Below are 27,041 nucleotides of genomic sequence, written 5' to 3'. Positions count from 1 at the left end.
TAAAGTTTTATATCTCCCAATGGAAAACACCTCCGAAATATTAATTTTTCTACATTGTACAAAATAGTCTATTTGAAACATGATTGGCAATTACTATACTAGTGAATATTGTTTGTTTCAAGAACAGCATATTGTTATTGATAATTCTTAATCATAGGGAGTATCAGTTTTCCATATGCACATAGATAGTAGGGAGCAATATTCTAATTAGGCTTTAAGACCTTTGAACTATAAATAGTGATAATGTATGCCAAATGGAATTACTTTTGATTAATTGTTGCATACTGCTTATTGATTATATGGGGAAAAGTCAAATGATATAATTTTCCATTGACAGTGTGACACTGATATGGACAAATAAAAATTGCATCTTGTTGGATACTTTTGTATGTGGCTGTGCTCTTCAACCAATTGATAGAAAATATTTTCTTATAAAAACTATTAAGTATTTAATTGTTCTATCATAACACCATAATACACAGCTTTGTTAATAGCAGATGGGTCTGTCCCCATAGGCCAACAAAACACATTAATGGGTAATAACTCCAATAAGTTGTCTGACAATTTCCTCCTTATTCTCTTAATTGTTGTATCTTGTCTTGTCTTGCTGATTGTTTTTGCAATTTAAATTTTCTCTGTATATATTATAATTTCCAAGATAATAGGCATGAGTAAAAACAAAATTTATGATAACATTTGTTAAAGGGCAATAACTCCTATAAAAAGTCCTCTGACATTTATTTTAGATGTAAATGTACAATTGGTAGAGCAATCATTCTAAACAATGCTGCTTCAGAGTTTCTCTTTATACAAAAGTTTAAAAAAGTAATAGACAAAACTCGCATTGTAGCCCTATGTTCTATTTTGTGCGATGTATGTTTGCGGTCTTGGTTGGCAGATGGGATCTTTGAACACTTTTTTCAAACTAGATACTCAAATGATGATTGTGCTTAAAGTTTGGTTAAATTTTGTCCAGTAGTCAAAGAAGATACAGAAAATACAACCAAAATCATATGGAAAGCTGGAGACACAGATCAGAAAATGTGATGTCTCTACTCTCATAGGCAAAGCTGTCAAGGTATATGTGTTCCGCCTAACAGAAGTTTCAATGGAAACTTTGTTATAAACATTGTCATAATATCTATTCCTGTTGGAACAAATATTTTATACCATTTATTCCGTTAGGAACATATACTGTAATATTTATTCCTGTGGAAATAATATCCCAGAATATTTTTTTCCTTTTGGAACTTATATTATGAAGGAACTTCTATTCCATGACAAAGCATCAAACAGATTTTGGAGAGTAGATAAATCCCTCACAATCACTTTCAGCTGTTTTTCTTGTTTGAAGCAATGATTATGAGTAATGGTCAGTATTTTCAGTCAGTTGTTATTATTATCTACATCTGGTCAGTATTTGTGGTCAGTTGTTATTATGATCTACATGTTTATACCCTGGTCAGTGCCCCCTGTTAGTAATCATTATCCCATTATAACCCAGCTGAGAACAACTATCACCTCTGATCTTCCTGTTAATGATAATCAACCAAAACATTGAGACAAGGTGTTGATAGCTCCTATAGGCCAAACCAGGCAATTAGATGGTTTAACTTCATTCCCCTTTTGCCTGTGTGGATCCATCATGAGTCTGAATTTTACTCCTTCTAGCTGTACTTCTGATTTCTAGAAGTACAGCCAATTTAATTAACTCAGTTCATTATTTAAACATTTCAATTTGCTATTCATGCCAAAAACAATGAAAATCAAATTTTGATTGGAGAAAACGCACAAGTCTTTAGTGATAATTATTCACTGTGTATCAAGTTTATAAGACTTAACCACTGATAAAACTTAACAACTGATTTTTCTGTATTTTCGCAGGGAAACACTAACTTATGGTAGATTTCAAAAACTCTCATAACTTTTCCCTTGTGGATAATCATTGATAAACAATTATATATAATTGGAGCACAATTACCCCCTGAAGGCCTGGAACTTTTAAGAATAGGTGTTCCCTTAATGTATTTAGTTTTACGATTTTTTACTTACAAAATTAGCCTTAACCATTCCTTTAAGATCGTGACTTGTGGATATTTAACTCTTGTACTCTTAGCGTCCTTCTTCCAACAAAATTAGATTAAAGTAAGCTTCTTTCCCATGATTCTTTTAGACACTGTGACATATAAAACAGTTAGCTTTCTTTTAGAAAGTAATCCTGTTAGATTTCTTTTATAAAGGCTTATTACCGATTTGAGAATCTGCGTAACAAATCAGCCAAACAAATTTTGAACACTGCACTTCAATTATGTGAGATTTGCTAGTTGCATAACTTCCAGTGAAAATAGTTATATTTACTAGAAAATAGTATTAATTAACTTTCTATCATTTAAACTGTTTAAGAAGCACTTTTGTGTATTTCTGTAAGTGCATACACCCTGTGTTTCTAGGGGTAGTCCAAGTGCCAAATACAATTTTCCAGTAGACCTAATTTCCAGACTTACAAAATTAGTTTCTTTTCTTTTCTTAATGGTTGAACTATACGCCACTGGATGTCAATCAATCAATCAGCAAACAATGAACAAGGATTTTTTACAATATTTCATCAAAATCTTTAAAAAGGTAACTTTTGATTACAATTTTGTGTCATCCTGTTGAAATACCTAGCCAGTTAGCTAGTCAATTGCTACTATTGGCCTAACTATCAATAATTGGCTTATAACATGTTGGTTAACATACTTATCCACTTATAAACTGTTAACCCTAGGGAGAAAGTGAGTCTTAATAGTAGTGGTCAATATAAGGTCAAGCATGGAAACAGGGATCAATATCAATTCTCTGAGGACCACGATTGTAAACAAACTCTCCATCAACATGCTCATCATCTTAAGGTTTTATCATTATATTTTCTTATGATTAAAAGAAAATAATGATAAGGAATAACTTTTGTTTTGTATTTTTCTAAAGGAATCATTTGTGATTTACAATATCTTTCTGTCATTTTTCGTAATATAAAATATTGTCCTCCCCACTATCTACAAACGATAATGTGGTTTTTTATTATATTTAGTTTCTATTTATTTATCACTGGCTTAAAGCTAGACTTGTGGTTTGAGTTTAGCTTGGTGTACTCTTATACTACAGATCAATAAGTGCATTTTATCCTTTCCGATTAGCCCTAATCTATCATGCCAAGTCTCAAAAAGTACTCTTAATTTCAATGTCCCAGGAACATCAAATTGGTTAAATGATTAAAACAAATTATGGCTTCAATAATAAACAAGAATGTGTCCATAGTACACGGATGCCCCACTCCCACTATCATTTTCTATGTTCAGTGGACCGTGAAATTGGGGTCAAAACTTTAATTTGGAATTAAAATTAGAAAGATCATATCATAGGGAACATGTGTACTAAGTTTCAAGTTGATGTAACTTTAACTTCATCAAAAACTACCTTGACCAAAAACTTTAACCTGAACTTTGCACTATCATTTTCTATGTTCAGTGGACCATGAAATTGGGGTCAAAACTATAATTTGGCATTAAAATTAGAAAGATCATATCATGGGGAACATGTGTATTAAGTTTCAAGTTGATTGGACTTCAGCTTCATCAAAAACTACCTCGACCAAAAACTTTAACCGGACGGAGGAACGGAGGCACAGACGGAGGGACGGACGAACGGAGGCACAGACCAGAAAACATAATACCCCTCTACTATCGTAGGTGGGGCATAAAAATCTACTTTTATCTGTTAGTAAACTACAAATTCTATTAAATTAATATCAAACTAATAATTAGAACATTAATGTACTTTTCCACTTTTCCATTTCACTTTTGATTCTGGCATAGAAAATTTTCTAATGTCACATTCAATTATAAAAGCAAGCAAACAAGGCAAGTAGAAGACAACTTCATTTGTGAATTGCATAAATTATTATTTCCTGTGCTGACCAAACCTCAAAATACCTGTGCAGCCACACTCCCTTTCTCAAGGTATTTACCAATGAAAGGGAGATAAACCAACCAAACAACACGTGTATCAGACTGTGCCTACATCAACAATTTCATCTATTGTGAAGACAAACTTATACATGGATAAAACAAAGTACTTACGCTTTGAGCCAGGCCATATATCTTCAGAAATAAATTAAATTTCAATTTTTATGAAAAATTACAAAATATTGAATTCATAACTCTATTTTAACACTTTATCCACAAAAATATTCAACACATGCAAGACAAATATAAGAACAAAATCAATAGTCAAACGATTTATTTGTGGCATATTTCCAAATATAATAAAGTGTCGTTTTTGTATGTAAATTAACTAGCAACATTTGCAAAAGATTACAAATATTCCCTCCAGATAGAATTATAGCTACTTGGGATTGTAGCAAGGGAAAAATAATCAACTGACAAAATTAGATTGTATTGGTAAAGGAACTATATAAATTGTTTTTAGTATTTGAACAAATTTCTCACTAGTGTTTTATCCAAATGTCAGATGCACAGAAAAAATGTCGTTGTCCTCATGTGCACATAGAAGTGTCTCCTTTTACTCCTACATGGACAGACATTTTCCTATTTATTTTCATCCATAAGGTCCTATGAAAATCTGGCACATTCACATCAATGATGTATGTTTAATCTAATGGCTACTTAAATATTGAGTTCTAATACTTACACTTTTTTTCATAATTAAAATGATAAAACAATTTTTTGCTCCTGTCCCAATTCAGGAGCCTCCGACCTTTGTTAGTTTTGTATGCTTTTTAATTTTAGTTCATTTATGTTTTGGAGTTTAGTACGACATCAATTTACATTGAACTAGTACACATTTTTATTTACGGGCCTGCTAAAGTTAAGGTGAAGGATTTTCACACTGCATATAAGACCTATTGGTGGCCTTCAGCTGTTATCTACTCTTTGGTTGGGTTATTGTCTCTTTTAAATATTCCCCTATTCCATTCTCAATTTTATCGAATTTTTGTCATTATGTTTTTTGTGAAGAGCCTCTTTCATTTGCATTAGACACCATAAAACCAATGTTGAAACAAAATCCTTGACAAAAAGACTATACTGTCAAATTAAAATGGTCTCCATTTCACCATTTACAGTAAAATTGTAAGTGAACAATAAAAGGCCTGAAGGTTTCCTGTATAGTGTGTGGGAGGATAACATTAGATTTAATACCTTTGACATAAAACACCATCACTTTATACTTAATTAAATGTGTTTTTAAGTCTAAACTTGAACTTTGTTTGAAATTATATTTTTTTTACCTGTAAATTATTTGGCCTCTGACAATAGTTGATATGGTTAAATTTTATCAAGAATACTTTTATCAATAAAAACCTTAATTTTCACCTATAATTTAACAAAACAGAAAGTTTACCTAATCTTAAGAACTTGTGTTGATGTAGAAAGCCTAGAAACAAAAGTTTTCTTTGTTATAATTTGAAATAATTTTGATCCTTTTTCTGATGAATTTCTCAAAAGTTATTTCTTATCCTGTTTCATTGTAATATTTTTAAAAGTACCTTTTGCCCTTAACTTTGAAGAGAGTGAATATAATGTAGTAAGACAAGACAGCAACAGAACAACACCAAATAGATATACAACAAATATTTAAACCATATGTCAAGTTCTAAATGGTAATACCGGTAAGTAGACAAGTAGATAATAAAATCCACAGTAAATACAAAGATCCACAATTCATCAATAATTCCTAAGGGTCCAAAAACTTAAAGGTTTATTTAAAGACAACAGATATGGTTGAATTTTCTTGTTCAATATGAACTTTCTTGCCAAATATGGATGTTAGGCAACAAGTAATCAATCAATCTTGTCCAAAAATTGTTCCAGCTAGTGGGTTATGTTTTGCCTAAAATTATTTTGTAGACATCAGTACTTTTAAAAGATTGGAAGATTGCTGACCAATTTTTGGATGAATTGATTTGAATACTTGCGTGCAGGATTTTAAGTTCCACAGAATTTTATAAACCCAATTATCTTCAAATTTTTACAGCGAAAGTAAAATTCTTTCAAAAATAGACTTTACTAATAGGCTTAAAGCACACAATTTATTATTTAAAACAAAATGCTGATTTAACCATGTAATTCAAGAAGTCTGTACTTTACCTTTTTAACGATTGATTTGTTATTAAATCTTTTCGGTTCCTTTGACTAAAGTAAATTTTCCAGAATACCAAAATATACCACCCATACTTAGGAACAATACTTTCTTTTGATTCATAACAACATGCAAATCAGCTATTTTTGTGTGGTCTTTATTTCAATTAACTACTCATAATGTATTGAAAGTGGGAAAAATTGTATAGAAAATGTGTGATGATAAACATATTTATAACGGATAATTATTCTAAATCGATTAAATATGAAACAGTTTGTTTTGTAAACATATTTATACAGGATAAAATAAGATTTAGGTCTTTTAGCATGCAATTGTGAAAATCAGCCAAAAAAATAAAATTGATCTAAACAGGTTATTTACAAAATACAAAAGAAGGCAATTCAGTCCTACATCTAAGAATTATCAAATGTGTTTCAACATATGTACATGTATTAGCCCTGCATTTTTTGAAAAAAAAAGAGCAGAAATTCAAATAACAGATTTTATTGCTGAACTTCAAAAATATATTTTTTAGAGACACAGAAATAAACTTTTCTATATATATATATGTCCTTTGTATCAACTTAGCAAAACGCTGGATTAAAAATCACACTTGTTTATTTTCTGGAATATGTCCTTCCTTATAGATTAGCTGAAAAAGGATTGAATTAAATAGAAATATTTAAAGTATTCTTCCTTTTTCCATCTTATTGGTGACAAGTGTGCAGATACATTTAGTGATATGGATAATAACTATTTTGATATTTTATCAAAAATTCAGGAGGTGTTAAATGGCACATGTTCACCTATGTAGGAATGAATCCAACTAAAATGTTCGTTAAATTGAGCTTCAGTCTTGTGGATTCAAAAGTTTATCGTGAAGACTGAACATATAAAAGAAGTACTCAAGAGATAGAACATTCTATGTTTTCTAAGTTAAATACATACTTAAAATTCTTTTGATCAGCACATGTCCTCTTTGGTCAGAATGATGGTTGATCCTACTCAAGTCTGAAAAAATAAAAAAATAAATGTAATAAATTAAGATGAAATACCAGAAACATTTCAGATAATTGCCATTTTAATATGGTTACAAATAGTCTGATCGGTATAAATACATCTAAAACAATTCTGAATAGATATAATAAGATGTGGTATGAGTGCCAATGAGACAACTCTCCAACCAAGTCACAACTACACTTACCAAAAGCTGAACTTCTTTTCTTCACTTAAATCTTTAACCAATAAACCCTTTCTGTCAAAAGTTCAGTTAGGCAATAATGGATGGAATATATTTAAACATAAAACGTACCACTAACTTTATATGGACAGAAAACATTTTCAAATATATCTTTTTCTTTGCATCAATGGTAACAAAGAAATCCAAATTATTGTCCTCAATTCATTTATTTTTACAGTAAGATTGGAGAAACAATTTTTAGTATGTCCACAGGTGAACTATTTTTTCAACAATTATTTTCAATATAGAATTCTTTTATTAAAGAACATTTATGAGTATACTTGTTGTGGAAATAATAGGTCTAATATATATGAACCTAATGACATCCTATTTCCAATGTGTACTAAAAACTGGCAAAAACAGCATGTCAATGAAATATTTTGATGATGGTTCCTTTCTTTATATATCTAACAATTGTTGTGCTTGTCTCAAATCTGTCCATGTAAATAAAAATTCATGTACATATATAATAAGTAGAATTGAGGCTGGAAACGGGGAATGTGTCAGAGGGACAACAACCAGACCAAACTGCAGAACACAGTCCAAAGAATTTCTATAATGTGAAGTGACTTTTTCTATTTCCTCTAATAAAGGGCCTAAATTTAACAATTTGACAAATATTTTTGGAATATATAATGTTTTCTTATAATATATAAATTAAGCGACCATAATCTGGTAAACAGGGAATAAATTTTAGTACAATAAGACAGCAACAGAACAACAAGAACTTAAAACATCTCAAAAGTTTTGACACACAGTCTTCAAATACAGACCAAGCACTAAAACCATAATGTCATGTTCCAAATTGTAAAGAGTAAAAGACAAGAAGAGAATGAAAGATAGAAAACAAATTTTTAGTATGTCCACAGGTGAACTATTTTTTCAACAATTATTTTCAATATAGAATTCTTTTATTAAAGGACATTTATAAGTATACTTGTTGTGGAAATAATAGGTCTAATATATATGAACCTAATGATATCCTATTTCCAATGTGTACTAAAAACTGGCAAAAACAGCATGTGAATAAAATATTTTGATGATTGTTTCTTTTCTTTTATTTTTAACATTTTTTGTGCTTGTATCAAATCTCTCCACGTAAAACAATATTTAAAAACTGAGTATTAGATTTTTTTTCTATTTCCTATAACATAGAGGCCTTAATCTCAACAATTTGACAACTATTCTTCAAATACTGTGGATTCATTCATTTTTAGCAATTTTTCATTTGTAAAGGGGCATAACTCTAGAACCGTAAAAGTGACGTCACCAAAAATCAAACTTGATCTGTATTTTGGGATAATAAGCATTGTGTATATGTTTCATAACATTTGGTTGAAACAAGTGAAACTGCGAGCTACTGCTCACTGATGATACCCCCGCCGCAAGTGGATAATATTAATAGTGTAAAAATATGCAAGTGTTCGGTAAACAGGAAGTTGTCGAGTGATGAATCTGAAAATGCATCACACGGTATAGCTGACTTATAAAAATCCTGAAACCAAATTTCAGAAATCCTTGTATTGTAGTTCCTGAGAAAAATGTGACGAAAATTTTTAACTTGGTTATCATGTGTAAAATCATACAAGTGTTCGGTAAACAGGAAGTAGTCGAGTGATGAATCTGAAAACGCATCACACGGTATAGCTGACTTATATAAATCCTGAAACCAAATTTCAGAAATCCTTGTATTGTAGTTCCTGAGAAAAATGTGACGAAAATTTTCAACTTGGCTATCATGTGTAAAATCATACAAGTGTTCGGTAAACAGGAAGTTGTCGAGTGATGAATCTGAAAACGCATCACACGGTATAGCTGACTTATACAAATCCTGAAACCAAATTTCAGAAATCCTTGTATTGTAGTTCCTGAGAAAAATGTGACGAAAATTTTCAACTTGGCTATCATGTGTAAAATCAGACAAGTGTTCGGTAAACAGGAAATTGTCAAGTGATGAATCTGAAAACGCATCACACGGTATGGCTGACATATATAAATGTTTATACCAAATTACAGAAAGGGTGGATGTGTAGTTCCTGAGAAAAATGTGACGAAAGTTTCATGGGACGGACTGACTGACTGACTGACGGACGGACTGATGGACGGACTGATGGACGGACGGACTGACAGACAGAGGTAAAACAGTATACCCCCCTTTTTTAAAGCGGGGTATAATTAAAGGGGGGGTATAATTAAAGAACAGAAAGCGATTTTGGGACGTACTATGTATGTATGTACAATGGACAATTTTGAAACTTAATGCTCCCTCTGCTACAGTGGGGACATAAAAATATAAATCTGTAAGATAGAACCTTATGCAGTAGTCTCTTCATAAAACACTTACCTTCAATATGGGAGGTATCGGGTTCATTCCCAAAACAGTTCAAACAAAATACTTTAAAATAAATTATTGAAAAAACTTCCAAAACATGCTGCATTTATATTACAGTAACGATTCCTCTGCTTAAAGTAAGAATAAAGTGGTGACATTTCAAACAGCTGTAAAGCTACCATGTTCAATTTCATTCCATTTCAAAACAATGTTCACTTCACATTAATGTTTTCCACCTGAACATTTTACAAAAATATCCACTAGAAGTTAATCCTTTTTCAATTCTATTTGAACTTAATATTTCTGTTGACAATAGTTTCAGAATTTGACAGTGTTATCCTTTTGAACATTTGAACCACACAATTTTATATATACTGATTATCGTTTAGAGTGTTTTTGAACATTTGAACCACACAATTTTATATATACTGATACAGTTTTACAAGTTGATTAAATAAAAAAAAAGTTGTATGCCTGATGGTGGGAGTAGTGAAAGCTGTTTCCAAGTTCATTAATAAATGGAAAGAAATATTTTTTGTTACATTTAGATTCAGAGCTTACCGTATATACTTGTAACATGTGCAGTGTACAAATTCAAAAAGATTTTCCAGTTAAGAGAGTACAGAGTAATTTTCACACAATCGATCTTTCCATCATGTATTTTCATTCCATCTTAAGTTTGCAATCAATATCCAAAAGATGAGACAAAAGTGAACCTTAACAATTATGTAATCTGTCGGAGTTATATCATAGAAATAATGAATGTCAAATGAATCACACAACAAAGGATCCATCAAATTCTCTGGAAAATTGCATCTGTATAGCATCTGCTAACAAATACCAAAAATATAAATACTTCTTAATCAAATATCATGACCTTTCATAACATTCAGCATTGTTATAAGAATCCTTAAATCTTCAATAAAGAAATTTTTGTCATGACAAGACTCAACCAATTGATTTTAATTTACAATATTACAATTGTAAATATGAAAATTACGTTTCGGTACTTGAAAAAAAAATAAATTATGAAAATAACAATTTGGTACTTGAAAAAAACAAACAATAATAAATATAACAATTCTGTACTTGAACAAGAGTGCACACGCTGAAATGTCTCGCCTTCTATACTAATCATTGATATTATGTTGATAGTCCTAAGTATAAAGCTTTATTACAACTGTCTCATAAACTTAACATTAACCTAGATAACTAAACAAAGACCAATGAACCATGAAAATGAGGTCAAGGTCAGATGAACCATGCCAGGCAGACATGTACAGCTAACAATGCTTCTATACAACATATATAGTTGACCTATTACTTATAGTTTAAGAAAAATAGACCAAAACACAAAAAATTAACACTGTGCAATGAACCGTGAAAATGAGGTCATGGCCAAAAGAAACCTGCGCTACTGACATAAAGATCATAAAATATTTCCATACACCAATTATAGTTGACCTATGGCATATAGTATTAGATAAATAGACCAAAACTCAAAAACTTAACTTTGACCACTGAACCATGAAAATGAGGTCAAGGTCACATGACATCTGCCCGCTAGACATGTACACCTTACAATCATTCCAAACAACAAATACAGTAGACCTATTGCATATAGTATGAAAAAAACAGACCAAAACACAAAAATTTAACTATAACCACTGAACCATGAAAATGAGGTCAAGGTCACATGACATCTGCCCGCTAGACATGTACACCTTACAATCATTCCATACAACAAATACAGTAGACCTATTACATATAGTATGAAAAAAACAGACCAAAACACAAAAATTTAACTATAACCACTGAACCATGAAAATGAGGTCAAGGTCAGATGACACCTGCCAGTTGGACATGTACACCTTACAGTCCTTCCATACACTGAATATACAAGCCCTATTGCTTATAGTATCTGAGATACGGACTTGACCACCAAAACTTAACCTTGTTCACTGATCCATGAAATGAGGTTGAGGTCAAGTGACAACTGTCTGACAGACATGAGGACCTTGCAAGGTACGCACATATCAAATATAGTTATCCTATTTCTTATAATAAGAGAGAATTCAACATTACAAAAAATCTGAACTTTTTTTTCAAGTGGTCACTGAACCATGAAAATGAGGTCAAGGACATTGGACATGTGACTGACGGAAACTTCGTAACATGAAGCATCTATATACAAAGTATGAAGCATCCAGGTCTTCCACCTTCTAAAATATAAAGCTTTTAAGAAGTTAGCTAACGCCGCCGCCGCCGCCGCCAGATCACTATCCCTATGTCGAGCTTTCTGCAACAAAAGTTGCAGGCTCGACAAAAATTGTAATTAAAAGTTTTCAGCAATAAGAGATTTGTTTTTAACTATTACAAATGATAAACCTTTGACAAAAATTAGATTTTTTCTCTTCAAGTGTGAAATTTCGCCTTCCTGTCAGGAGACTTGACTCAGATGAAAATTTCCAACATTTTTTTTTTTAACGATTGGGGCTGAGGAATTTACACCTATGATTAAAATTGAACCAATGCACACAAAATAATTGCACAGCCAGGCATAAAACTTATCTTTCTTCCACTAATAGAGTTATCTTTGATCTTGGTAGACATATGCTGTAGTTCAGAAAAAATCTCTTAAGCCCTAAGAAGTCTCATTTAAAGTATTTTCCAAGTAAGTATGCATATTATAAGGCAATTTATGTATGTATAAGACCGTCATCTGACCGTCATCTCATGACTTTTAATATGCCCTTTTCCCTGTTCCCAAGTAAATTCAGTGGCGGATCCAGAAATTTTCTTAAGGGGGTCCACTAACTGCCCTATGAGGGGGCCCACTCCAGTTCTGCTTTAGTGATTTCATATACAATCAATCAAACTTTTCCCACCTTTTTATAGATCTTCATATATAATTAATGCATCTAGTTTTTACAATTACCCTCTCATAGTTGTCTTGTTGGGCCCTTTCTTTTTCAAATTCTGGACATCAAGTATTTAATACTTTCTTATTACAGTTATCACATTCCTTTTGTAAAAAGACTTTCCAGTTATTTAGACCTACATGTAAGAATGAACATGCTCCTCCATTGACAGTTTACTGTGCTTGTTGTCACATACTATGCATTCTGATTCAGTATATATGATTCATTTCTATTTGTAACCTATTCATTGTCAACAAGGTTAAAATATAACATACCTAACATTAAAAAAGACATGAGGGTACCAAGACAGGGGCGGATCCAGCCATTTCAAAAAGGGGGGTTCCCAACCCAGGAAAAAGGGGGAGGGGAGGGGTTTCTAACCACATGTCCCCATTCAAATGCATTGATTGTCCAAAAAAAAGGGGGAGTTCCAATGCCCCGGAACCCCCCCCCCCCCCCCAAGTTCCTGGATTTGCCACTGCAAGAGACTTCTCTACTGGTTTAATATCCAAAAGCAAGTAAGAAAAAAACATTGGTTATTTTCTTGTAAGTCTATATTTTTTATGGTCTTTTAAAAAAAATAAAAATATAAAGATCAACTATATGTCCCTCTTTAAAGTAATGTTTTGTTTTGCATTTTGCAAGTGGTAAAAAACAACTTAAAAATTTAATAGAAAAAAGCAAAGACAAAAATGAATACGGAAATATGCACAACCAGAAAATCTAAATCATAACTACGGTAGCAAAAAATGTTACTGGCATAACCCTCAACACACAATGTATAAATTAAATGATGCACTGACCTTTTAAGTACCTTTTGTACCTACAAGTTACAAGAGACTTGAATAACTTCACTACTAACCCTTTTATTCTAAAACTTTTTTTAGTTGGAAAACTTGTCCATAAAAAAAAACTTTCTGAAAAAAAACAAAGTATTTGCCTTTTTCTCTGTTAACAATACCTGACCTACCTCAGATGAATGTTATATCCGTACACAAACATGTGATATTTACACCCTAATGTTGATTCAATATTGACAAAACTGACAATGTAATTTCCTGTTAGCACATTCATACCATAGAAATATTTGAACGGTTCTTAAAGTACGGATATCATCTGTACAAATTCACTTTGTTATGTTTCCGAAATGAACTTCCTGTTCCAAATTTGAATTGCTTGGCGATTTCCCTGACTTTAACTATAAAAGCTTACTTAAACCTCATACAATTCAATTCCTGTCATTATTTTGATCTCACATGGGATGAAAATTATTTACAATAATCCAAACGAAGTTATTTTAAGTATTATCCCAATTAAATGACCCTGGTCTAAGTGGCCACTTAAAATGAAATTTATCGTCTAATTTAGCTGTTTAATTTCTATCCCTGGACATAGGTGGTCATACTGACTTAGGAACAGTGTAGCTTCAAGGCAAAGTTTACAAATTCATTTAGTAACAAGATATGACTTTGAGCATATAATCCCATGTAATTTCTACAAATTAATGTTTTCATTCAGGTAAACACACGTAATCTGATATACTCAGATGTGACAAATATTTGTGTCCAAAGATAAATAAAGATATATTTATCTAATAATCTCCAGGACTTTGATTGATGTGATAGACTAGAAAACATTTCTGTTTATGTGTATATGACCTGCTTTTGTTTTAACAAGTTAATTCAAAGGCCTTTTTTTTCTCTCTTGTATATTTATATGGCACTGTACAAATTCATATTTTATGAAGATTTTACAAAAAGTCCATGTGTGGTTTAATGTTTTTACTAGCTTCATGATTCTATAAGTACTCTTAGACCAGCACTTGTTATTCTCTATTTCTATTTCTAGTATGTCTAGTGCTGGCTGATCTGCTGAGTATAGTACCTTCCTTGTGCATACTTCTCTGCAAGCTACCAGATTTGATCAAACCAATACATTAAAAAAAAAAGGGGGGGGGCACTTCACTCACTTCAAATTCCTAAGAATATTCTTCACATCCAATTGTTTATTCTAAACAGATTAATTTTCACTGTTATATTTGTCACACCAAATTTTATGTTATTTTTTGTCATACTTTTAATCATACATATAACCACAAAACCAGTGAAAATTAATAATATTACAGATACATTGTAAAATTTACGTGTTGTGCATTTTTGTCCACTGAGGTATGATAGCTTGTGTCTTTAGGAACAATGAATATGTCAGTCTGTCTTTTCATGTACCTGAAATTTCTTGAGGCATAAATTGGATTTTTTTTTGTATTCTATTCTTTAATCTATTGCTTTCAATAATTCATATTCATTTGTAACAGTATGTTCTAATTTTCTGAACAAAATTGATATTTAATTTTTAAACTAAAAAATTCAGGATAAGATCAGCTAATGACACATTTTTTTTTAATTTTATTTGGCTTTGTGCTTCCTCATGAAATAACTTTATCACAGGAAATCTCTCATTATCAGAGAGTCCATAACATTTAATAACAATTAAATAATCCAAATCTATCAATTCTTTGTTTTGTTGTTTAAAACTTCTGTCACCATGGCCATCCCATGCAAAATTTAAAATCCACTTTATTTGAATTAATTTATTAAGAAATTGTGCAAGACATTATGCAGTTATCAAAAATATAATATTTAATATTATCATTAAAATTCACTTAAGTCTTGAGCAAGAGATGTGACCATTGTCAAAATGCATACATATTCCCAGACTACTACCATTTGTAATGAATTAGGAAAGTTGTATGTTGTAGGTCTCATAACTCTTGAATGACAAAAGTGAATATCATTATAGACAACCATCACAGCTCTTTTCTTTTAATTTGGAAAAAAATTGCTGAACAAAAATTTTAGCAAGTTCACAACATGTGCAAATTTTCTATTGTTTTAAGGATTAAAATTCCATAACTCTCAAAAACGACACAAGTTTAAATCCTAAAAAATACCACCACTCAATATTTATTATGAGACAGACAGACAGACAGACAGATGGACAAAGTGACAACCTTATACATTGTTCCATAATATACTGAGTAAAAAAAGTTTAGCAACATTTATCTTAATTATAAACTCACTTTAAATTAAATATTTCCTTAAATGTGGAAATGTATTTTTAATAATTGATCCTGTTAGGTTAACATTGCCACACTTTTATGTTATGCTTAGAATTATAATGCCATTTTGAAGTGTAAAATCTAAAATACATGTTGCCATCCCTATTTTAATCAGTATACATCATCTTTGACAAACATTTTCCTGCCTGAGGAAACATGGTTTATATATTAGTAGTGGGAATTGGGCTTTGAACTAGTTTTCAGTACTGTGTGTACTCTTAGATATGTACTTTGTTTCTTTTTTCTCTTTTTTAGTTATTTTTGTGTGAATGAATCTGGGTTTTTTAACAGTTTTTTATATTAACACCACTGTCTCAGCCTCTCAGGTAAGGGGAGGGTTGAGGGCTACAAACATGTTAAACCTGGCCACATTCTAAGGTACTAGTTATCAGCCAGGAATGTGAATTCCAGTAGTTTTCATTGGTTGCTTTTTTTTTTCTCTCTCATTGATGTATCATAAAATAGGCCTTTGTTTTTTTCTTTTTGAACTGTTTGACATTTTGAATACCAGGGCATCTTATAGAAATAGGTTATTTTTAATTTAATCATCAATGTTTTCATCAACATAGTCTCTAACATACTAAGTAGACAGATAAAGGTAAGTATTCATTGCTTGTTTCTGAATCGGACACAATCCTATTGGTCAATGTGAATTTATTTTGAATAAGATGTATCTAATTTCATAATAAAATATATTGTTAACACTAAAATATGTTAAAAACACCATTAACAAGTTTTAAACTGGAAAAAGATGAAGAATATAAGGAACACATTTTTGTTATTATACTCTTGAATAAATGTTTGATTTCAGTAGAAAAAAACAACTTACATGTGTATTATCTCAAAATATGTATGTCCAGTTTTTCATTTAAAAATATATTTCTTTTTCACAAATGTGAATGGAAAAACCTTTGTCAACATTAATTGGCAAAAATACAGAGAATGTTCAACAAAGCTACTACTACTAACCCCTGCAAAGTACAAAGGGGTGTTTACAAACAAACCTCAAAGTAAGAATGGAGCCACAGATACCTTAGACGTCAAGACCTAACAATGACTTCCCTCCTACGTCAAATTAAAGTCTTGAATAAACCAAATGTCAAAATGTCTGCCGATCTACGGCTGACTATATAAAACCATTCAAGGACTGAATTGTGAATAACATTGAAGTTATCTCGGACATCATATGAAAGAATTGCTGATAACAGTTTATTTTTCTACTAACACCACTTAATCGTGTTGGATATTGATTTTAAAGTCTACATATATTGTGGCAGATTGTACCTACAGTATACAATGTATATCAATGTATCTATTGAATGTAGACACATTTGAAAGATCAAACAACAAATATAGGTGACAATAATATGTCAAGTATTTATAAGGTAGTGTCTGTCTTAATAGGAAATCTTTTCCATACAGGTCACAATTCGATGATATGACTCATATGATATTTGTCCTGGGAAGTTCACATAGTCAAACTCTCCAGGGGACCATGTAGTCCACATTTTGAAAAGAGAGTTGACATTTTGAAAAGAGAGTTTACAGTCCACTATTAGAATTGGAATTCTGATTTTATGATTCAATTGAATCAGGAACTGAACTTTTGTTTGCAAAAAACTATATTTTTTCAAATTTATTTTATTAGAGCTTGTGTTATATGCTTAACTTTATGAAGAAACTGAAGAACTGTGTTTTCAAAACAGATGTATTTGCACTCGTACAAAAATTTGTCCATCAGTACTTCCAAAGTCAAATAAGCTCCCATAAAGTTTTGAGTCACAATTTAAAACATTGACAAAATTAAAATGGGATTGTTGCATGATGCCAGGTTTTCTAGGGTCATTTGGAGCGAATTCAGCTGAATACCCAAAAGTATAAATTCATCTATACTTTCACTTGTAAATGTATTGTTATATTTGTATTATAATTTCTTTTATAACTCAACAACTATTTTCAAGGCCTTTTACATTTATAAGCTCTAATGGTTGCAGCTTCTTGCATTTATTGATATTGAAAATTTATTAGTGATGAAAGGGAGATAATTCAAATCATTTAGTCTCACTGTTCAACAGAAATTTAAATTTCTTGATGTCAGACATAGATAAAGATCCAAAAAAGAAAGCAGACAAAAAGTCCTGAATTTGTAAACACAAATAAATATTCTTTTGTTTTAAACTATACTAAAGACCAACAGTGGTTGATATTTAAACTGATAGTCTGGTTTGAACTTGTATTGTAATGCAACACCTAGGTTAATCATAAAGTTTGATCTTCAGAGACCCAATTTATAAAAACTTGAACCTCAATGTAAATAAATGATTTTATTAAAAGAATCAAATTTCTTTATTCTTTCTTTAGCACTGTTGAAAAAATGTTTTTCACAAAGAAGTATCTTATTTATACTTATTATTTAGTCATAATGTGTGTATATATAAAGCAGAACGATTCAGATTAGATTTCATTCAAAAGATATTCCCTGTTTTTACATCCATTTAAATTTTTAATTAAACACTAAATTTGTGTTTAACTTGTTCACAAGTCTAAGCCACGTCCTTCATTGAAAGGTGATCTGCTGTATATTCATATTGCGTGCTTAAAACTGATGATGAAAGGTTTCAGATAAGGCCATTTTTTAAGCTTTAATTTCTTTTTAGATGATCAAAATCAGAAGAAGTCAGAAATTGAATTGATTTATTTGAGATATATTATAAAGAAAAATCTGGAATTTACAAAATTATTTTGAACATTTCCAACTTTGCAGTGAGTTATTGTGTAATGTTTTATTCTTAATTTACCTAGGAAACAAATAAGTTTTTGTTTGATCTGTTGATTTTATCATTCCCTTTTCATTCTAATTCTTTAACAATTACACACCTAGATTTAATCAGGTACCTCTGTTTGACCCATTGATTTCATGTCAGATCTTAGCAGTAATAGTGGTATCTGACTTAGCAGTAATAGTGGTATCTGACTTAGCAGTAATAGTGGTATCTGACTTAGCAGTTATAGTGGTATCTGACTTAGCAGTAATAGTGGTATCTGACTTAGCAGTAATAGTGGTATCTGACTTTGCACATATTTTAACACAGCAACACATAAGGTTGCACATGTACTATCAGGTTTAATTCATATTTATAAAATAGTTTTGTATGGGACACACCAAGTCTTTTTTGTTATAATTATGCATTTCTTATACAATCCTGAATACAAATAAAACTTTTATATTGCTGTTTTAACATTTTATTTGATTTATTCAATTAATATTTAAAGTAGTGCTATTCATTTAATGCATCATACATAAACTAATTATCCGATAACTTAGTCATAATTTACATATTACTCCAAAATCTTTCCATTATCCATAAATCTCTTACCTGGTAAGCTTTCATTACAGTTATCCAGAAGTCTTGATCTAAACATCCTTTCTGGTGTCACTGTAATTAACAAACCACACTAATTAGACAAATTATATATAAATATGCATAAATTAGTAAACTTATTATTAAAGATGCACTTTAAAAGTAAACCTGGCTTCACTTGGTCGTCAATAATTAACTGTTGTTCTCGTTCTATTGTTTTTATTGTTGGTTGAAGATCTTTAGATTAAAACAAAGTTCTCACTTTACATTTGTAAACTCTCGATTTCAATGACTTTTAAACTTAAGTACTATAAATTATCTGTCTTCAAAGAACTTGTTTATTAGATCTTCACTAAATTTTAAAACATGTTAACTTTACAGGTATCATAAAATATTTCCAAGCGAGGTCATGTATACTTAGTAAAATCTCTAAAACTTTTGTTTTAATCTAAATTTTGAAGTTTGAAAATTCCCTGATGAATAATTATTCTTTGAAATATCATTTGATTCTGCATACAATTCTGTGTTTCTAAAAACTGCTCTCCTTAATCTTCTCTGTGTGTTTTACTATTTGATGGATTTGTGTGATAACAAAATTTTGACTTTTATTTCTCAGTTCACCATAGCATGGGAGATAACTCAAGCTTAATTAAAAGTTACGAATAGTTTATCAGAATCATTGCCAATCACTTGAACAATTTTGTGGGTATTTACAGATTTATTAATTACTTCTAAAGACTAAAATCTGTTGGAAGAATGTTAAACTATCTTTGCTTCTCATTTGACAAATACCCATTCATTCAAAGTTACTACTATGCTAACTACATGCTATCATAGAGCTCACTTATTATGCAAAATGATACCTCAAGCATAAATTCCTGCTTTCAATACGACTTTATTCAAACATTTTCATATATTATTATAATCATGACCTTTTAGTTCACTCATCTATATCATGTTGTTATAATCTTACACCTCTTTAAACCTTTTGTTGATGATTTTCAAGCATACTTTTCAACAGGCATCAAATTATCATCTTATCGGAGGGTATGTCTTGAACATATCATTTAATGATCTTTTAATCTTACATCTCGAGAGACAAGAGACTGTCTTTACAAATATCTTTACAATTTTTTTGTGGAGCTTGATTTTTTCTTTAGACCGGAAATTTTTGTTTTAAATGTTCAATTTTTAAACCATCACAATTTTCTAACCAATAATTGTCTTTGATCTAATTAAAGATTTAACAACCTTCAGCTGTAATCTTTCAACAGAATAAACAATTTTGTAGCCTTACATCCGAATTTGCAAAAACTGTTATTACAGATACTGGTTATGATAATGCATATAGAGCATATCAATATAAATCACAAAGTTTATACAATAACCAAACATACATCACATGAAATTACAATTACAGACTGAAAACAAACAAAAAATTGTTTCCCATGTTGTCATTCCTGGGCCTTTAATATCAATATATAAGGTATAAGTTTTTGCTCATGGTTTAAAGGCCTTGTATTCCCCTTAGTTGTTTACATCATCATCCTTTGGTCTTTGGTGGATAGCTGTCTCTCTGGTATCCATACCTAGCTATCTCCTTAGTTTTATATGATCAATGATTTCACCTTGTTTTTTGGGGTTTTTTTTAGTTGGTTCTTATGATTTTCATTTGTTATACCTTTGAATCAATTAATGCATGGATGCAGTCCTTTAAAATATTGTATTTGAATTTTGAAGGGAAAAACTAAAAAGCCAAAATTTAGTATAATCTCCAAGTTTGCTGAATTTGCAGAATTCAAAATACAAATGTACTATATTCTCACACAGAAAAATCAAATTAATATGTATGTTGGTTCATTATGTTAAATGGTCCTTAAATATCAATATCTGACAAATAGTTTGGTCCTTAAACATCAATATTGGACAGAGAGGTGGGCACAAATGAGGAAAAGATGGAAATTCTCATCAGTAAATTGTAAATGAAGTCAATTAGGCTGAAATAAATGTTTATAGTCTGTTTACTAGAATTCATGTCCCAGTCTTGATAGTGAAGGTCAAAAGTTTTTTAAGTTTTTATCTATAAAACCTATAGAAATGACCACTTTATCAATATTGAAGGCCATCATGAACCATCTGTAAACTTTGAGCAGAGAATGCATTCATTCTCACTTTGTGATCCTTTGTGGATCCCAGGTAGTCCTAAATTACAAAATCAAAGACTTTAAGGTACACTGAAGAAAATGCAGCTAGTTTGATCCAATTATTGGTCCAGTAAATTTTCAGAGGCTGGGAAAAATAAGTCAGTCAGTGATTCTTTTACTTGAATATAAATAAGTGAAGAAAATTCCCAGTATAAAAAAAAATGTCAACCTATAATTAGGAACACTTAAACTGATATAATGACAAAGCCTTGAATTTAAAACTTCAAATAAATAATCTCATTTTACAGTCTGGATGGGTACAACACAATCACACAAAATGAAATCAAGTATTTGTAAATAAAATGGAAAAGTGTTTGTTATGACTAATGTAATTTATAGCTTTCAGGTAGAGATGAGATTTTGCCTAAACTACTGTGGATGTACAAAAGACAAAATATGAAAGTTGATAAATTTTAAAATACATTAATCTTTGTTTTTTTTTTCTATCAAGATAAGTAGCCCTTTCCATTTTTCTGTTAAAAGACCTTTCGATTTTGGTCTGATTATAAAAAAAAATCTTTTTCCTTTTTAAAAATACTATCTTATTATATGTGTTAAGAAAGGACAAGGTGACCTAAATCCAATGATTAGTAACTGTGGTATATGAGGTAATCTCCTTCCTATGAAGGTCAACTTTGATGTTATAAACAAAATGCATTTAGTCTTTTGACTTTTTGTTTCATTGGGTCTAACTGACAATATACCCCACATCTCCTTTAATTCATATCATATCTAAACCTTTTTAAAAAATCTTGAGTAATTCAGGATATTTGCTGGAAGGATTGACATGATATTCATGTTAAAAAATATGATTTGAATCTTTCACCTTTATTTTGTACCAAACATTACAAATATTTATCTGTCCTGATACAATTAACTTCAGACTTTTTTTAAGAATGTTTCCTTGTTCATTGTTGTTATAGAAAAATAAACCTTTTTTATAAATTTGTTTACTTATGAACAAAAACCGTATTGATTTTCATTTCAAAATACAACAAAATAAAGGGCATTGCCTAACTTGGTTTGGCATGACATCTGCCAGCAATAGTGAGGAATGTTCATCCACGGATATAGATAAATCTTAAAAGAAATTACCTACAACTTAAAGTTTTACCATCTTTCTAAACAAATATATTGGAAAAAAGTTTTTCTCTCTTCATTAGCGTTTTACTTTGTACAAAACCAGCTGTTCAGTAGTAAATTATAAAGAAGTGTCAAACAATTAACAAAATAAATTGATCTAAATTCTCATTTTAGTATTCTAATTGCATGCACTTACATAATTATACATGCATTATCTTTTTGATATAAAATAAGGAGATGTGATCTGATTGACAATTAGACACCTACCACAGGTCCAAATGACATGAATTTAACATCTTTAGAATTTCATCAATGAGAAAAACCCATACATGACAAAATGTGAAACTACCCTGCCCCCCCCCCCCCCCCAAAAAAAAAAATTAAAAAACCAACAACATTACTTTTACCCTTATTTGCTAAATACAACTAACATGTTTTTGTAAAATACAGAAAAATTCTAAAAATTCGACCATAAACAAATCATGGTATTGAAGTAATTGTCCTTTTTATCCAGAATGTCTATCAATTGTAGATTTAAAGACTAATTTGCAAAGATGAAAAAGAAAAGTCTATAAATGATACAAATTTTAGTAAAAATGTGTATCAACTAGCTACTATACTAGAAAGAATTTATTCACCTTTTCTTTTTAAAGATTTTATCAATCAGTTAATATCTAAATCCTATAAAAATATTTTTTGTATGAACAATGATATGCTTTTGTAGTATAACATCTGTGTTACTAATTTATGTAACAATAGTACTAATATACCAGTATAATACCACTCTAGTTTCTATTACATACAATGATATGTTTTTGTATTATTGCATCTGTGTTACTGATTTATGTAACAATAGTACTAATATACCACTCTACTTTCCATAAGTCTTGCTTGACATACTTAAGTGTATAATGATATAGAAACAGATTTAATACTAATGGACATGATAGAAGGTGACCTTAAATGGATTTTGCTTATGATTTAATTTATGTCCGTTTTTAACATATCTCTTCACATGTCTTATGATTTAATTTATGTCCGTTTTTAACATATCTCTTCACATGTCTTATGATTTAATTTATCTCCGGTTTGAACATATCTCTTCACATGTCTTATGATTTAATTTATGTCTGTTTTGAACATATCTCTTCACATGTCTTATGATTTAATTTATGTCTGTTTTGAACATATCTCTTCACATGTCTTATGATTTAATTTAGGTCCGTTTTGAACATATCTCTTCACATATCTAGTCTAAAACATCATTTGCTTTCAATTTTTCAGGTTTAAGTACAAGACATTGCCAACGAAACAACTCTCTACAAGAGACCAAATGACAACAAAATTAACAACTGTAAATCATTGTACTGCCTTCAACAATGAGCAACACCATATTGCATAGTCAGCAAGGTTCCTGATAACCCTAAATCCAGAAAAGCCATTTGAATGCACTAAATTTATAGTGTTACTTTCATTCACATACTACAATCTCCTGTGACACTATGTCTACAACTGTCACATACTACAATCTCCTGTGACACTATGTCTACCACTGTCACATATTACCATCTCCTGTGACACTATGTCTACAACTGTCACATACTACCATCTCCTGTGACACTATGTCTACAACTGTCACATACTACCATCTCCTGTGACATTTGTCTACCACTGTCACATACTACAATCCCCTGTGACACTATGTCTACCACTGTCACATACTACAATCTCCTGTGACACTATGTCTACCACTGTCACATACTACAATCTCCTGTGACACTATGTCTACCACTGTCACATACTACAATCTCCTGTGACACTATGTCTACCACTGTCACATACTACAATCTCCTGTGACACTATGTCTACAACTGTCACATACTACAATCTCCTGTGACACTATGTCTACCACTGTCACATACTACAATCTCCTGTGACACTATGTCTACCACTGTCACATACTACAATCTCCTGTGACACTATGTCTACCACTGTCAAATACTACAATCTCCTGTGACACTATGTCTACGACTGTCACATACTACAATCTCATGTGACACTATGTCTACAACTGTCACATACTACAATCTCATGTGACACTATGTCTACAACTGTTTAACTGCATAACATAGGTTAAACTTTCAAAGAAAATAAGTTATCAAAATCTCCATCAATAATCTTTTTGACCAAGTCAGAAATTTGGAGAAAGATTAATCAACATTTATAGATATATAATTCATTCCTCTTATATGATCTGTTTGAGAAATACATTGTACCAGGTCAAAAAGACATACATATTTTTTTAATAACAGGTTCATAAGTGTTGCTTTTGTTAATATAGATTAGACCGTTGGTTTTCCTGTTTTATTGGTTTTACACTAGTCATTTTTTGGGGCCCTTCATAGCTTTCTGTTCTGCATGAGCCAATGTTCTGTGTTGAAGACCGTACTTGGACCTATAATTGTTATCTTTTTACACATTGTGACTTGGATGGAGAGTTGTCTCATTGGCACCCATACCACATCTTCTTATTTCTATTACATATTTTTTAACAGCACATATTTTTTTCTAATTTTCTTCTATTACATAAGATTATTGCAAACCATTTAATTGCAAGTTGATAAGTTGATAAGCTGCTTTGTATTTAACTTTTCATATCATGGCAACAAAATTATAATTAATTATCAAACAGTAGCATATCAATAGGTATATAATTTTTATCTTCCACAGATTGTTTTTACATTTCTACGTAATTACAACAGAAAAACAACTGTGTTTGAGAGATAACAGATCATTACCAATAGATGTTAACATTGTTGCATCATTCACAAATGTTTTTTAAGCTTTCCCTCAAAAACATTGTTTCTTAATATAAGTCTTCATATAAGACTGGCTAATACCAATCAAAAATTTAAAACTGAAGAATTTTAGGTTGCTTCAAAATTCTACCGTGCAATTTTTATGCCCCCGCTGTAGCAGAAGGAGCATTAAGTTTTACCCTTGTTTTTCTTTAATAGCCATAATATAAGCTATCAAAACTGCAAAGAATATAGCTTAAATTCTATATTTTAGAATATCTATCATATCTGATAAAATTTTAAAGGATTAAGCATCTATGGATTATCTAAAGAATCCTTAAACTGAATTGTCAAAGGATTTACTTTTTATACGACACAAAAATAGAAAATTTTTTGGTCGTATATTGGTATCATGTTGGCATCATCGCAGTCTGCACTAAAAACTTTTTCAACTACTAGTCTGAAGACCAATATTCTGACATTCTTCTTATTAGTCCAAACAAAGTTTTGCAAAAACTTACTAGTCTGAATGAAATTTTACTAGTCTGGGGCATCGGACTAGTGGCTAACCGTGCAGACTGGTCATCATCTTCCAAAGACATTTGGTTTTTGCACTCTAACTTTAGTAAAAGTAAATAGAAATCTATGAAATTTAAACACAAGGTTTATGACCATAAAAGGAAGGTTGGGACTGATTTTGGGGGTTTTGGTTCCAATAGTTTAGGAATTAGGGGCCAAAAATGGCCCAAATAAGCATTTTTCTTGGTTTTCGCACAATAACTTTAAAATAAGTAAACAGAAATCTATGAAATTTTAACATAAGGTCTATGACCACAAAAGAAAGGTTGGGATTGATTTTGGGAGTTTAAGTCCCAACAGTTTAGGAATTAGGGGCCAAAAACAGGTCCCAAAATAAGCATTTTTCTTGGTTTTGCACAAAAACTTTAGTATAACTTAATAGAAATCTATGAAATTTTAACACAAGGTTCATGACCACAAAAGAAAGGTTTGGATTGATTTTGGGAGTTTTGGTCCTAACGAATTAGGGGTCAAAAGGGTCAAAAAATTAAACTTTGTTTGATTTCATCAAAAATTGAACTATTGGGGTTCTTTAATATACCGAATCTAACCGTGTATTTAGATTCTTAATTTTTGTCCCGTTTTCAAATTGGTCTACATTAAGGTCCAAAGGGTCCAAAATTAAACTTAGTTTGATTTTAACAAAAATTGAATTCTTGAGGTTCTTTGATATGCTGAATCTAAACATGTATTAAGTTTTTTTATTATGGGCCCAGTTTTCAAGTTGGTCCAAATCGGAGTCCAAAATTAAACTTTGTTTGATTTCAACAAAAATTGTATACATGGGGTTCTTCAATATGCTGAATCTAACCATGGAAGTATTATATAATACTTCCATGATCTAACCATGTATTTAGATTTTTAATATTTAGAACCGGTTATCAAATTGGTCCACATTGAGGTCTAAAGGGTCCAAAATTGAACTTTATTTGATTTCATCAAAAATTGAATACTTGGGGTTCTTTGATATGATGAATCTAACCATGTATTTAGATTTTGGATATTGGAATACCACAAAGGGATGGTAAGAATTGTCTTTGGGAGTTATGGCTCAAACCGATAAGGAATTAGGTGCAAAAAAGGGAGGAAAAGGGTGACCAGTGTAAAGTTGGTAATTGAAACTCATTTTAATAGCTCACCTAAACTGCTCTTAAATTATGTATATTGGAAATTTGCCAAAAACTTTGTTATTAATAAATTCCATTGGAAATTTGCCAAAAACTTTAGTTTAATGAACTTCATTGGAAATTTGCCAATATAAAATGT

The 27,041-nt window shown here is 30.7% G+C and overlaps 1 protein-coding gene across 8 annotated transcripts in view; it reads right to left on the bottom strand.

Annotated features, from left to right (window-relative positions):
* Nucleotides 1-27,041, bottom strand: part of LOC139512688 (ras GTPase-activating protein nGAP-like) — a 114,728-nt gene that overhangs the window by 65,665 nt on the left and 22,022 nt on the right. For 6 of the 8 annotated variants that reach the window (XM_071300495.1, XM_071300498.1, XM_071300497.1 and 3 more), the window contains 2 exons: nucleotides 19,127-19,186; nucleotides 7,087-7,149 (listed from right to left, as the gene is read on the bottom strand). In XM_071300495.1, the coding sequence (XP_071156596.1) occupies nucleotides 7,087-7,149; nucleotides 19,127-19,186 (123 nt within the window). Of the gene's footprint in view, nucleotides 1-4,118; nucleotides 4,258-7,086; nucleotides 7,150-19,126; nucleotides 19,187-27,041 lie in introns of those variants that run through there. The other 2 variants (XM_071300506.1, XM_071300508.1) reach the window with 2 other exon arrangements.

Source organism: Mytilus edulis, chromosome 2 (assembly GCF_963676685.1).
Source record: "Mytilus edulis chromosome 2, xbMytEdul2.2, whole genome shotgun sequence".
Lineage (NCBI taxonomy): Eukaryota > Metazoa > Mollusca > Bivalvia > Mytilida > Mytilidae > Mytilus > Mytilus edulis.
The sequence above is the reverse complement of the archived record's forward strand: the minus strand, read 5'-3'. Positions and strand labels throughout refer to the sequence as shown.